Source organism: Thermobia domestica, chromosome 18 (assembly GCF_964235325.1).
Source record: "Thermobia domestica chromosome 18, izTheDome1.hap1.1, whole genome shotgun sequence".
NCBI classification, from domain to species: Eukaryota; Metazoa; Arthropoda; class Insecta; order Zygentoma; family Lepismatidae; genus Thermobia; species Thermobia domestica.
In genome coordinates this window covers 42,201,213-42,217,075 of record NC_137471.1, presented here as the reverse complement: position 1 = coordinate 42,217,075, position 15,863 = coordinate 42,201,213, and the positions used below count along the sequence as shown (strand labels likewise).

The 15,863-nt window shown below is 34.5% G+C and overlaps 1 protein-coding gene across 4 annotated transcripts in view; it reads right to left on the bottom strand.

Moving 5' to 3' along the window:
* Positions 1 to 15,863, bottom strand: part of LOC145675853 (uncharacterized) — a 224,961-nt gene that overhangs the window by 192,668 nt on the left and 16,430 nt on the right. For all 4 annotated transcript variants that reach the window (XR_014129229.1, XM_081746616.1, XM_081746617.1 and 1 more), the window contains exons 3-5: positions 5,550 to 5,692; positions 4,560 to 4,642; positions 705 to 766 (exon numbers count right to left, since the gene is read on the bottom strand). Coding sequence is in view for 3 of the 4 variants with exons in the window: in XM_081746616.1 (XP_081602742.1) it covers positions 705 to 766; positions 4,560 to 4,642; positions 5,550 to 5,692 (288 nt within the window). In the remaining variant the exon portion in view is untranslated. The remainder of the gene's footprint in view (positions 1 to 704; positions 767 to 4,559; positions 4,643 to 5,549; positions 5,693 to 15,863) is intronic.

The window sequence follows — 15,863 nt, the reverse complement described above, 5'->3', positions numbered from 1 at the left end:
CCCATAGTGTAACTTTTAATGTTCTAATTATCTTCGCTGACATTTTTTAATTGTTGAATGCTTCTATGTACGGTATATTTACTCAGATTGGTTTACCTAAATGGAAAGTAATAATGTAGTATTTCACATTATACATTATACTATTACGTAGTATTATGTGTATTGTAGTATTGTGTGTTATTTTGTAAATTACACATTATACTTGAAATTTTATGTATATTCATTCAAACTATATAATTCTACAGCTGTGAAGTTCTTTATCTTTCTTTAATTGTATTCCATCTTGTATAACTTAAGAGATAAACTTGAATCTACTTATGGGAAGGTACAATCAGGTTAAAATGGGAATCTAATGATTTCCATCTTGTTCTAATCTATCAGTTCAAAATATGATTTGTGATCTTTCATTTAATTCTCCCGATAACAATTTTAGACTAAGGAAAATGAGTGATAAATGAAAGCAAAGATCGAAGAAGTTGGAAGCTCGAGACAAGATGTCCACCGCTAACTTAAGACGATAAAAACATTCCAATGACCAACAGTAGATTTAATATAACTATCTAATTAAGATGAAAATTCATTTTTACTACGGGTTAAATATTTCTTCCAAATATCCTGTATTTTATTAGTCATATTGTACTTTCAATTATATAAACCTATAAAGTAAAATTTTCGAAAGTAGAAGAATTTAATAATTATCCTACCTTAAAAATAGATCCACTCTCATTCGACGGTCCAAACAACCTTCTAAATGATGCAGAACATGCTGAAAGTCATAACAAAATTGACAGATAAATACCTTTATAGAAACATTTTCATTGTTCTACAACTTATATACTATATCTACTACAAGCTCGTATATCATACTGGAGAAACTGCTGAGAATGAAATGATCACACTCTTTGAGAATTTACCACTACATTATATATAAGAACTAAATGAACCCAGTGAAAGATATTCAATCTCATTTACATTTCTATCTATCTAAAGTTACCCCACAAGACCAGCGATTATTAACACATGTATCACGACTCATTAATGGGTCCTAGTAAGTTTTTTTTTTTTTCCTATAAATCCTTATGAGATCATTAAATATGAAATGTCCGATCTTCGGGAGTATAACCTTTGGCAGTCGAAATCAGTCTTGGTGGATATTTTTATTTAGCTATTTATTTTCTGTATGTATGTGAATATCCTTTGAAATAGCCTATTGACGCCCTGTGTTGTAAAATCATGAATAAGACAAAACTTCATATGTAAATTTCGAATATGAACTCCGCTATGGAACAAATCTAACACAGACAGCTCGTGACATCAAGGAGATTAGAATAATGAACCCACAGTATGTCACTAGTTTTGGTAAAATATCTTTCGATTACGTTCATCTTGAAAATCAGACACGCAGGCAAAAGAGTTTAAAGTGAAACTTCAAAATGTAATGCAAGAAGTTCCATTCCAAACTACGTGGGTGTATTAATAGAAAGATTTGACGTCAGCACTTAGTCAATACTAATCCATGTGAAATAATCAGCAACACATAAAAAAGAGAGAGAGAAAGAAAAGAAAGAAAGAAAGTTAGATAAGGAATAAATGAGCGGGAAAAGAATTCATTTTAAAGCTGCCTTTGTTAGTTTAATATAAAGAAGAGCAATTCCTGCATTCTACTGCTATCCTCACTCAAACCTAGATTCTTTAAAAGAACCATAAACGTTCAGCAAAATGGCCAGATACAGGTTAAGTGTTGAAATCAGTCCGAAACCGTAACTGCACCCAAAATAATATAATAATAATAATAATAATAATAATAATAATAATAATAATAATAATAATAATAATAATAATAATAATAAAACTCATGGTGTTCGTTTCGCGGACCAACGCAGTTATTATCACTACAAACTCATGACACCAGGTCAATCAATTAAAGGAATGGTTCCTACAATCAACTAGACGAAATGATAAGGATATTTACAAGGAAGCAATTGCCACTCGTCACTTTAGACAGGTAGATTGAATTACAACACAATGCTCGCATACATATTGCTTGCCAAACACTGCTAAAACTACAAGAAGAGAACTTGGAAGCTGTCATCCACTGTATTGCCCAGATTTCGTGTCAACGGCCTCTTCCAAGCATTAGATAACTTGACTTATAATAACAATAATGTCAACAAGTTGTAGGAAGCGCCTTTTGCGAGTTGATTGTCACGTGTTCTCTACGTTTCTTCAATGTTTCCAACGACAATATTATACCTATAGTAGCGCTGGTGCATAAGTTAACTAACTGAACTGCTTTCTACTCCTCCTCCCCCTCCCGCTGATCTAATGGCTCGTCTGCATGCCTTTAGTGCAGCTATCCCCAAAGTTTGATTTGCCTTGGGAAAGCGTTGAAATTTGAACTATTGTAGTAGGTTCATGTCTCATATAGCCTTGGTGATAAAAAGGAACGCTAAACTTCAATTAACAAACAAACAAACAAACTTTCTACTGGAGATACTAAATAAAATAACTTAACTATTGCTTCCAAATCGGACGTTATATAATTAATGACTAAACAAATTTTTGGATGTCATTAAGAGATCAATATTCTGAAATGTCAGAGGCACTCGTAGTGCTAAGATCTTTTCCCTTCTTTTCTGGATTCAAAGGAAAAGTGAAGCAGTAACAGAATAGAAACACTTTCCGATATACAATTTAGTTAACAATCATTGGGTTCGTCCTACAATATTTTCGGGTGGTGGGGAAGCCTGCCTAATCATCCCAATATTACATGAGTGTATTACAAATTACTCGATTTCAAGATTTAAGTGATTAATCATGGTTCTTGAGGGACACAAGTATTAACATATGTACCGTAATTTCATTCTCTCCACCTCTAAAACTTCAAAACGTTAAGAAACACACTGAGACAGTATCAATTCTACATTTAAAAGGAAATTCTTTTACATGGATTTCAAACCTACATCTTTTTTGTGATCAAGTATTAACCACATTTACACAACTTCGTAACATTTTTGATCTCCAACTTCACTAAATCTCCGTTCTTAAGTCATCTAAAAATTCCTGAACCTCACTTATATGTAGACAAGAGTGGGTAAAGTTGAGGTCGGGCCTAGTTTTCCCAGTCAGTAAACTACATAAATTCTTGATCTTTGCTTTCTCAAATTCTTGATCTAACCTTTTTTGATATACAAGTATTATGATCGGTTTTAAACACGATAAAGTGTAGAAAATCTATTTTTGACAGTCTGAAGTGTCTCTTATCAATGAAGTAATAAACTTCTCCATAGCAGTTATATCTACTACTACTGATGAATAGGTACTGCGTTTCAGAAAGGTGAGGAAAAGCGAAAATGGTAATTTTGAAGAAACCAGCACTCTTTGTTTCTTCATGTTTTTGTACAGAGATAAAATATTTTCTCAGATTTGGTTTAAAACAAAAAAGTTAAGGATCTTGAAACAAGTTGTTTGCATAGGAAATACACGCGGAGTGAGTCAAGTACTAGTTGTTAAGCATGTGGGACAATTTTTGGTAGATTAAGATGATGGAAGGACAAAATAAAACAATTTCAGAGATCAGTAGTAACAATTCAGACTGGAGGACATGGCACAAGTAAAATCCAATTAACTGTCTTAACTTTTCAGCCATGAATCTTCGAGTACGTTATGTCACCAGTAGTCATTCATTTATAGTATATTATATCAGTTTTTAAGAATAATTCATAAGCTTGATGGGCAAAACATTTCATTTTTAATTGAAATTTGTAAGGTGAAGTTAATGTAATCTCTTTTATTTTAATAAAATTACACAGTAATATTGAAAAGGGGTATAAAAATTAAACGATATTAAACAGTAAGATTTATAACAAATTATAAAAAGCTCTTTAAACAATACAATCTAACGAAGTAGAGTAGCAGTCAAAAATAACACGTTTTTGAAATAGCAGAATCATCTCAGATTTCTTTCTCAATCATCTTCACCGAGTTGTAACTAGTTTCTATTAACACACAATGAGTGACAAAGTGACTGACTGGACCGGAAATCGAACCCGGCACCTCCAGCATACTATGCCAATACGCCACGCCAGTTTGCTCCCAGAACAGCCACTTACTCGCTCACTCTCGAAGTAGGTGCTCTTTCCCTCTTGGTGTTATAGAATTCACATCTACACAGGATCTGGTGTGTGTAAAAAAATCGGTTGTTTCCTCTTTCATTAACATATACAATAGTTCCTATCAATTCTACTACATACATGATGCGATAATATCTGCTACTATGATTAAGGTTCTTCTTTCTCTTCGACCCCAACAATCAAAAAAACTGACGACTGAAATCAGAAATAGCAAGAAAAAATCCTTAGCTTTCAATCGATTAAATAAAGCTTTATTTTGGTGCTAGTTTAAATATTGTTTCAAATATTTTAGCTTAGTTTTACGCCACACAATAATGTTTTATAGACTAATCGAGATTATGTACCCACCGTACGTCAAAGTCGAAACAGAAATTAACTAATTAAAAATAAAAAGATAAATAAATTTATTCAAGGAATAATACTTACTGTTTCCCACTAAATTGCTGAACAGCTTATTAAAGCGAGCAATACTCACAACATCCTTAACCAACGTATGTAAACAAGAGGCACTGAAATAATGAAGTTGCCGAACTTTAATATCAAAACTTGGCAATTTTAGAAACAAGAAAATTACATTAAGTTATATTTAAGGAAGTGAAAACAAAACTTCGTGTTTTAGGCTTTTGTTAGTTTCTTTTTCTTTTTTCTTCTTTTGAGGGGAGGAGATATGTGTGTTATTTTGAAATAGTATTCATTTACATATCCCTCTGAATTTTTTGAAATAAAAGAAATCTACTAGAATTAAGTTGATGATAGCATCGACGTAAAATATTGTTGTGAGAAATGTTTCACTGTAGAACTGTTAAATCGAGGAAAAGTTAAAACTTATTACCTTACTATTAGAGTTTGTTAACTTCAGATAAGATAATTCAGCATAATTCATTAGCGAATTCTAGTCATCGTCGGCTGGACCTACTCCAAATAATAATAATAATAATAATAATAATAATAATAATAATAATAATAATAATAATAATAATAATAATAATAATAATAATAATAATAATAATAATAATAATAATGAGAGAGAGAAAGAGACTCGAAGATACAATCAGTATGATGTACTATTGTAACGCCGTACACTGTTCAACTGTGCTAGCCGTCTCACTGAACTACTCAATTGTCCGAGACCTGTGTTATCATTCTTAAAGCTAGCACCATCACTAGTCGCAAGTCAGATTTCTGTTCTCCTATCTGAGTTATACAGATATTTAACTAAGAGATGCATTACTGGAAGAAACAAAATACGGTTGTGGTTCCTTGGAACTCCGGCATAAAATGCGCTTCAGAAGTTGCTTCTTCTACAAGAAACTTAACTGACGTTATCTTCTGCTCATCATTTATCGTTCTTGAAGAAAATTCTAGTAATTACATACAGCGTTTAACCTAATATATCCATTCTATTGATAATATTACCTTTCTCCTGTCAACGCACGCAGAATATGAATTACTGCTTCTGCTCCAAAATCACGTGACACAGTATTGTGAATAGGAGGTAGTCCTTTTTTCTTGATATGTGAATAAAAACTTATGCAGAAAGATATCCAATACTCCTCCCCCTGAAAAAAAAAGAAAAAAAACAAGGAACATTAGGCAAAATAAAATCTGTAGAACACAACACTGTAGTGGACCACTTAAGTTGGGAACACAGTCACAGGCACCTACAACCTTCAACTATTAATTACGAGTGTCACTGGCAACGGAGACGACAGCAGCCCCTAGTCAGCCCATTTTTTGAAACATGAAAAATGATTATGGAGGACAGTGCTGGACGTCGTGGTTGGTGTGGAAAGAGAACGTAGCCGCTGCTGAAGTCTATAGGAGATTTGAGACAATGTGAAAAACATGCACCGTCATGGGAAACTGTGTGTAACTGGGTAGAAGGTTGGACAGTGGGTAGCACCTTGGCAAAAAAGAGGAACAGTTCTGGAAGGAAAGTGACAGTGGCCCCAGCCATCATCGCCGTGGTAGAGAGGACCATTCAAAACAAAAAATGCATCACATTCTCCGAAATGGACGCTGTCACAGGACCAGCCAGAAACATCTTGCTGCGCATATTGCACAATCATTTACAGTTAGGGAATGTCAGTGCAAGAATAGGTTCTAAATTTCTTGTTTGAAAACCAAAAACAATGTTGTGTGGTCGTGTGTAGGGAACTTTTGCAACACTGTGATCATAATCCCGAAGATTTCATGTCTAGGCTTGTGACTGGTGATGAGACCTGGCTCCATTACCATCAGCCAACAACGAACCAGCAATCAATACAGTGGAAACATCATGACAGTCCACTGCAAAAGAAATTTCGCAACAACACCTTCAGCTGGGAAGCGTATGGCTACAGTGTTCTGGGACACGAAAGATATTATCCCGATCGACTAGGTGGAAGGTGGAGTTACGATTAACATTGCAGCGTATATGGAAATCCTCAGACGCTTACGTTGTGCTATTCTGATGAAACGGCCAGAAAAATTGGCGAAAGAAGTACTTCTGCAACATGATAATGCACGTCCTCACCCCAGCTGGGAAACCAATGCTGCCATTGATCAACTAGGGCTTACAGTGTTGCCACATCCTTTCTACTTTCTTGACTTGGCTTCCAGCGATTACGACCTGTTCGGAGCAATGGCAAAACTTCTGCGTGGTCGTTAGTTTGCAGATGCTTATGAATTTGAACAAGGTGTCCAAACATGGGTGTGTGGGACTCCAAACAATTGGTTCCAGGAGGGTTTTCTGAATTCGACACACCGCTAGCAAAAGTGCAGAAAGATACGGTTTATATTGAGAAGGTGGACAAATCAGTTGCTGTGTAACCTGTATGAATATGCCTGAAAAAATTAAGGTGTAAATCATAATAGTAGGCTCCTCGTAATAATAATAATAATAATAATAATAATTAATCCAAAGATTTTGAATTCTATATGGACTTGCGAAATATAATGAAATCTATAATTTCCGTTGCTTTTAACTTGTAAGATATTTTAACTTGTAAAATTGTTTTAAGTGGCATCAACAAGCAAACAACACTTTATAGTTATAAATTTGAGAACAGATATTTCGTTTTTGTGATGTGCATTTATATACATTTTTAAACATCAAATTTTTATTCATATCAATATCAAAGTGAAATTATTAAATATCAAAATTTTCTACGAAATATCATTACACGGAAAACACTTTTAAAGCTCGCTTCAATTCTGGTATGACAAGGGATTGTTATTAAATGTGGGAACTTTTGAAAATTCAACAACTAAGAAATCAGGGTAAACATTTCGCTACGTAGATATTAAAAAATTACGTCGCATGTAATTATGAATGTATGTGTGGTTAGCAATCACTGGAATGAATTAAATTGATTTGAATTTATCGTCCCTTATCAGCACCGAGGCTATATGACTGGATTGGTTTGATTTGAATTTAATGTCCTTTGTGTCACCACCGAGGCTATACGATTGGAGTGGTTTGAGTTTAATATTCCTTTTAAACACCGAGGCTATATAATTTAGTTGATTTGAGTTTCACATCTTTTCCAACATCGAGGTATATGATTTACTTGATTTGAGTTCAATGTCCTTCTCAGCATCGAGGCTATATAATTTAATTAATTGATTTGAGTTTACCGTCCTTTGTCAGTATCAAGGCTATATGATTGGATTGGTTTGAGTTTAATGTCCCTTTTAAATACCGAGGCTATATGATTTAGTTGATTTAACGTCCCTTGTCAGCATCGAGGCTGTATGATTGACTGAGTTTAACGTTCCTTTCCAATATAGAGGTTGTATGACTTAATTGAATTGATTTAATGTCCTTGTTAGCATTGAGGCTATATGATTGTTTTGCTTTGAGTTTAACGTCCCTTTTCAATATAGGGGCTATATGATTCAATTGGATTGATTTGAGTTTAAAGTTTCCTTTTTGCTCTGAGGTTTTATGAGACGGGACTTAAGTGGAACTAAATCGGATTGGTCTGTGTCTTTCCAGCGCCAAGGACGTACGAGATAGAACCTACAGTTTAAATAGAGATTGGATTGATTTTACATTCCTTTTCTGCATCGAGACTAACGACACCTACTATTTAAAGTAGGATATGATTGGACCGATCTTAGTTCAACGTCCCTTTTCAGTGCTGTCGCTATGAGGCAGGGTCACAATTTAAAGTGAGACTGAGTTGGATTGAATGGAGTTTAACGTCTTTATATATAGCACAGAGAGAACATGAAACGTTAACTCGTTTAAAGTGAAACCTGCGACACTACTCGGGATTGTATCCGAGACCAGTACTCTCCACTGAGAATCGAAACCGGTATCACATAAGTTAGCCACTTGGCCCCAAGAAAGCACTGCTTCGCAATTATGTTTGGTATAATAGCAAGTCATCAATTGGGGCATTTTTTTTTATTGTGTCAAATTTATTGAAAATTCTAGCACGCAAGGAAAAAACAAATTACTTTCATCATACGTTGCTTTTGAACCGTCTTGGACATCATAAAGGGAATAAATTACTTTCGATAAATTTTCAGCCTCTACTTTAGTATAATTAGAACATATAATGTCTGATGCACTACTCCATCATCATCACTATTATTCACGCACAAATTAGAAACAATGTTCTAACAAGCATTTCTTTAATTCCTTTCTGTATCTTTCGTCTTTTTCTTTAATACTTTTTTTTTTATAGTTCTATAGATGATTATACCTTGATCCTTTAAGATTCATAAGCATGACATGTTGGGTTTACGTAGTGCACCCGTAGACGAAACAAAATTTATAATTAATCCAGTAAAATATCAATACAATACGAATCTCGAAACATAAGACATGTACATATTGTTTAGTTTCACAAAACGTTCCTAAAGATGTCCCAAAGCTTTTAAGAAATGAAGGAATTATTAAGTTCTGCATACTATGACAAGAGAGAGTGTGGCCTCATGGCAACATTTTAATAATCCGAAGCATGAGCGAGTTTATCAGTTTACTTATATTTTGCCATTCTGAGGATTTTTGAGACTCGTAATTGGAGAATTACTTTAAACAAATTTAACTCAAGACTCTCGAGTTACAATTTATAATAAGCTTAGTAATTGTCAGGTTTCAAGTAATACTCAGTTATTGTTGTTTCACTCATTCAATTACTCAGTTCACTGTGAAACTATTGAGGTCTTATTTTTGTATTCTATTACTACGTTTTATGTTTGTAACTTACTTCCACTATTAAAATCTATATAGTTCATTCGTATCTCCTTATTTAACCTACATGACATACTGTTATTACTATTTTTTTCAACATTGTGTTTTTATCTGTTATAGATTGATTTGTTCTCTCTTATTAAATGTTTTTGTATCTTACCTTTACTATCGTGTTTAGAGGAATCAACCGAAGAGGCTAATAACCTTGAGAGTTTGGCCTCCATACACTACAAATAGTTAGTACTGAATATCTTTAAAGGTAGAGATTAGGAATAAAATATCCTGAAATCTACACCGAAAATCACATATAATTTTTAAATTTCTATGGCAAACTGTATACAGAGCCAAGTCACACATACGCAACCAAGTTAATCCTCCACACCCTTCCACAGAACACATAGATTGAAATTAGCGTAAACTCTAGCATACGTATTTCAAAGGGTTACTATTAACTTGCTACTTTTTATTATTATTATTATTTTATTTTATTTTTTTATTTAAAGCATGTCCCCGAATGCGAACCAATTTCTTAAAGGTTACCTTATGGACTCAAAATTTTCAGTATCCCATACCCAGAAGTGCGCTCAAGCAATGAACATTGAAATTTGTTGCAACATTGAAGGGGTCTCATGTTATCTTCTTAACCCATACATGTCCTTATCTTTTTTTTTTTTTTTTTTTTTTGTATTTTGATTTATTTTGGAAATTAGATAGTTTTCGACCTATTCTTGGTGAATTTAGTGTCATTTCTTTTTGCTGATGTCCCATTGGCAAATTATGATACTGGGTCGAAAACGACCTGGGGAGGGGGGGGGGGCAGATATATAAGCTTTAGCAAGAACAAAATACGCAAGTGGATCGTTTTCGAACCGGGGGCTTAAATCGGTTAATGCATATTAGTACTAGCTCATGATATTTTCATCAATCTTACCGAATACATACTATGCGTATACCGCATCCATTAATTAAAACAAATAAATGAATAATTAAAAAAAACTAACAGCAATTTTATTTCAGCAATTTTATTTCACGACACACCAATTAAGTGACTTGATGCCAATTCCTGGATTTCTGTGACTATGACACTTCTTTTTCGTAGCGTCAAGATTCTCTGTGGCTTCAGAAAATTGTAACGAGGAATGTGATAAAATTTAGCTGTTGTTCTTCAGACAAGTTTGCTAAAGTGGAATACCTATGTCCAGAGTGATGACTACACATAGAAGTTAACAGATTATGGCATCTTGGATTATACTGAATATTTTAGTAGACTATGCTTGGCCATCTGTATACACAACTCAGACCTATTGAATAAATCAAGTTTTCTCCATCACACTCCAGAGGTATTAAAGCTCGCGAGCCCATGTGAACAAATTCTGTAAGTGGATAGCGGGCTAGAGTGTGAGTGCTAATGAAACTAGTGAACGCGTTCACAAGTCTCATTGAGGACAACGAGTCTAAGCCGCGCGGGCCCGGATTGTAAAATGGCCACCTCTGAAACGCCATTTTTAAAAATATAATATAAATTTAAAAAAAAAGCCAACACAATAATTTAACAATCGTCATATAGCGACGGCAATGTCAATTTGGATGTTTACCTGAGGGAAACAAATGCAACAAACTGGATTTTATCAGGTAATAAAGGACACTATAGTAGCTTATTGTTCCTAGATTGGACGAATTACCAAAGAATTAATAGGACACCTTAATCTGACCACGTATGCCACCACCTAATGATTTAAAAACGAGGGAGATTTTCTTACAAGGTGACGACTATTACGAATGAACAAAAAGTGCATAAAGATTTAATGCATATACAAAACAGATATAAGTATATAGTACAGAGGTGCTTACTTAAATCTGCATTTATTTAAGTCTCTAGCAGCGGCCTGAATTCCTTGCACAATCTACAAACTCACTTCATAGTGCTTTGTAATTCACCTTTCATTAAATCTAAATTACATAGGTTCGTATCATTAGACCAATTGTTGTTATGTATTAAATAGAAAAGTTCCATTCGAACATTAGATACTGTAATACTCAGGTACGGTTCAATCTTATTTACCGAGCACGAATCCTCTGACATTTCCGAGTTCTCAAGGTTTCATTTTACAAATTTCCCGATCAATATATAATGTAAAAAATAGCTATATCTTTTCCGACCAGGAAGTTTCTTATCTAGTATGCATGTACTGTACATGTATAACCTATATATATACACATGTCTCCACTACATTCGTAACTAATTTATTAATATGAAGCGCTGCTCTGTATTTTACAGTTACAGTTAACGCTAATGCTTGTAAAGTGATTCACTGTGTACCACCATCGTACACAGTGGATCATATATGCGTACACAGTGGATCAAAGGAACAATGTATTGAAAGTAATGAATAGAAACCGTATGATAGGGGCCCATCATCTGAAAATCTCCAAATCTACATAAAATTGTAAGCATTATTGTCAAAATCTTTATTACTCACAATACAAAATAAATTTTAAAATCCTAAATAATAGTTAGAATCGAAGTATTACAAGCATCTTAATAGCATAGTCAACATGCACGGCAGTGCATGGCAGCCAAGTTCCGAAAAGAAAATGAAAACTGGCCTGCACTGCCGTAAGCATATTATACACGAACAAGAGTTTTGGGTAAAATCGCCGATTTCGAGGCTTTGTAAAAACGATTTTATTAAAGGTAGAAACATGAAATTTAGAATGTAAGGAGATATCCCACAGATGTACTCATATGCCAAATCTCACATTCCTACCTTCAACCATATTTGAGTACTGGACCCCCAAAATATGCAGTTTTCAGACTCACTGACTCACTCATCAAATTGATTAGGTGCTTTCCAATGAGACAGAGACGTGAAACTTTGCATAAAGGTACCCTATAACAACTCGAGTATGGAAAAAGTCCGAAATATGAAGAATGTGCTATGGGAAATCTTTTATGGGCAAAAAACTGTCCTTAGGTAGGAAAAAAATCGTTTCACTCACTCACGCATCAAATTGATTAGGTAGGCCTACTTCCCAATGAGATAGAAACGTGAAACTTTGCATAAAGGTACCCTATAACGACCTGAGTACGGAAAAAGTCCGAAATATGAGGAATGTGCTATGGGAAATCATTTACGGGCAAAAACTGTCCTTAGCTAGGAAAAAAAATCGTTTTACTCACTCACGCATCAACTTGATTAGGTACTTCCCAATGAGATAGAAACGTGAAACTTTGTATAAAGGTACCCTATAACGACCTGAGTACGGAAAAAGTCCGAAATATGAGGAATGTGCTATGGGATATTTTTGATGGGCAAAAAACTGTCCTTAGCCAGGAAAAAAATCGTTTCACTCACTCACTCATCAAATTGATTAGGTACTTCCCAATGAGACAGAGACGTGAAACTTTGCATAAAGGTACCCTATAACGACTTGAGTATGGAAAAAGTCCTTAATCTGAATAATGTTCTATGGGAAATCTTTTATGCGCAAAAAACTGTCCTTAGCCAAGCAAGAAATCGATTCACTCACTCACTCATCAAATTGATTAGGTACTTCCCAATGAGATAGAAACGTGAAACTTTGCATAAAGGTACCCTATAACGACTTGAGTATGGAAAAAGTCCGAAATCTGAATAATGTTCTATGGGAAATCTTTTATGCGCAAAAAACTGTCCTTAGGTAGGAAAAAAATCGTTTCACTCACTCACTCATCAAATTGATTAGGTACTTCCCAATGAGACAGAGACGTGAAACTCTGCAGAAAGATACCTTATAATGACCTGAGTATGGAAAAGTTCCGAAATCTGAGGAATGTGCTACGGAAAATCTTTTATGGGCAAAAAACTGTTCTCAGCCAAGAAAAAAATCGTTTCACTCACTCACTCACTCATCAAATTGATTAGGTACTTCCCAATGAGATAGAAACTTGAAACTTTGCATAAACATACCGCACAATAACTTGAGTATGGAAAAAGTCCGAAATCTGAGTAATGTTCTGTGGGAAATTTTTTATGGGCAAAAAACTGTCCTTAGGTAGGAAAAAAATCGTTTCACTCACTCACTCATCAAATTGATTAGGTACTTCCCAATGAGATAGAAACTTGAAACTTTGCATAAACATACCGCACAATAACTTGAGTATGGAAAAAGTCCGAAATCTGAGGAATGTCCTATGGGAAATCTTTTATGGGGAAAAACTGTCCTTAGCCAGGAAAAAAATCGTTTCACTCACTCACTCATCAAATTGATTAGGTACCTTCCAATGAGACAGAGACGTGAAACTCTGCAGAAAGATACCTTATAATGACCTGAGTATGGAAAAATTCCAAAATCTGAGGAATGTGCTACGGAAAATCTTTTATGGGCAAAAAACTGTCCTCAGCCAAGAAAAAAATCGTTTTACTCACTCACTCATCAAATTGATTAGGTACTTCCCAATGAGATAGAAACATGAAACTTGGCATAAACATACCGCACAATAACTTGAGTATGGAAAAAGTCCGAAATCTGAGTAATGTTCTGTGGGAAATTTTTTATGGGCAAAAAACTGTCCTTAGGTAGGAAAAAATCGTTTCACTCACTCACTCATCAAATTGATTAGGTACTTTCCAATGAGACAGAGACGTGAAACTCTGCAGAAAGGTACCTTATAATGACTTGAGTATGGAAAAAGTCCGAAATTTGAGGAATGTGCTATGGTAAAGTTTTTACAGGCAAAAAAATGTCCTTAGCCAAGCAAGAAATTGATTCACTCACTCACTCATCAAATTGATTAGGTACTTCCCAATGAGATAGAAACGTAAAACTTTGCATAAAGATACCCTATAACGACCTGAGTATGGAAAAAGTCCGAAATTTAAGGAATTCACAATGGGAAAGTTTTTATAGGCAAAAAACTGTCCTTAACCAAGCAAGAAATCGTTTCACTCACTCATCAAATTAATTAGGTACTTCCCAATGAGATAGAAACGTGAAACTTTGCATAAAGGTATCTTATAGGACGAGTATGGAAAAAGTCCTAAATCTAAGGAATGTGCTATGGGAAATTTTTATGGCCAAAAAAACTGTCCTTAGCTAAGTAAGAAATCGTTTTTACTCACTCAGTCATCAAGTTTGTTAGGTACTTCCGAATGGGATAGAGACGTGAAACTGTATAAAGTTACATTATAATGACTTGAATATGGAAAAAGTCCGAAATGTGAGGAATGTGTTATGGGAGTTATTTATAGGCGAAAAACTGTCCTTAGTCAAACACAAATCGGTTCATTCTCTCCCTCATTAAATTGATTAGATACTTCCCAATGAGATAGAAACGTGAAACTTTGCACAGAAGCACCCTATAAATGACTCGAGTACAGAAAAAGTCCGAAATGTGATTATGCGCTATGGGAATTTTTTATGGGCGAGAAACTGTTCTTAGCGAAACATAAATAGGTTCGTCCTCTCACTCATCAAACTGATTAGGTACTTCTCAATAAGATATAAAAGTGAAGTTCTTCAGAAAGGTACCTTTTAATGGCTTAAGTGTGAAAAAAAAATCCGAAATGTGAGGAATGTGCTATTGGAAATTTTTCATGGGCGAAAAACTGTCCTTAGCAAAGCACGGTTCATTCAGTCACTCATCACATTGATTTGTTAGTTCCCAATAAGATAATGACATGAAGCTGTGCATAAAGATACTTTATAATGGCTTGAGTTTGAAAAAGAACCGTAATGTGAGGAATGTGCTATGGGAAATTTTTCATGGATGTAAACTGTCCTTAGCAAAGTAGAAATAGGTTCATTCATTCACTCATCACATTGATTTGCTAGTTTCCAATGGGATAGAGACGTGAAACTCTGCATAAAGGTACCTGATAATGACTTAAGTGTGAAAAAAGTCTTAAATGTGAGGAATGTGCAATGGATTTTTTTTATGGGTGAAAAACTATTTTTAGCCAAGCAGATATCGGTTCATTCATTCACTCGTCACATTGATTAAGTACTTGTTTATAAAATATTGACGTAAAAGTCTGTATATTGGTACCTTATAATGACTTGAGTATGGAAAAGGTCTGAAATTTAAGTAATGTAGCTACTAAAGAAAATTTTTTATGGGTGAAAACTGTCCTTATTCAAGCAGAAATCGGTTCACTCACTCGCTCATCACATTGATTTTGTATTTCCAATGAGATAAGTCGTGAAACTTTGCATAAAGGTATCTTATAATGACCTGAGTATGGAAAAAGTCCGAAATGTGACGAATGTGCTATGGGAAATTTTTTATAGACGAAAAATTGTCCGTAGCCATTAAGTACTTCCCAATGAGATGAAGATGTGAATGTCTACACGAAGGCAGCTTATAATGTCTTGAATATGAAAAATATCCGAAATTTAAGGAATGTGCTATGGAAATTTCTATGGGCGAAAAACTGTCCTTACTCAAACAGGGATCGGTTCATTTACTCACTCATCATTGATTAGGTGCTTCCAAATGAGATAGAGAATTGAAAATCTGCATAATGGTACCTACCTTATGTAATGACCTGTGTAAGTAAAGGTTC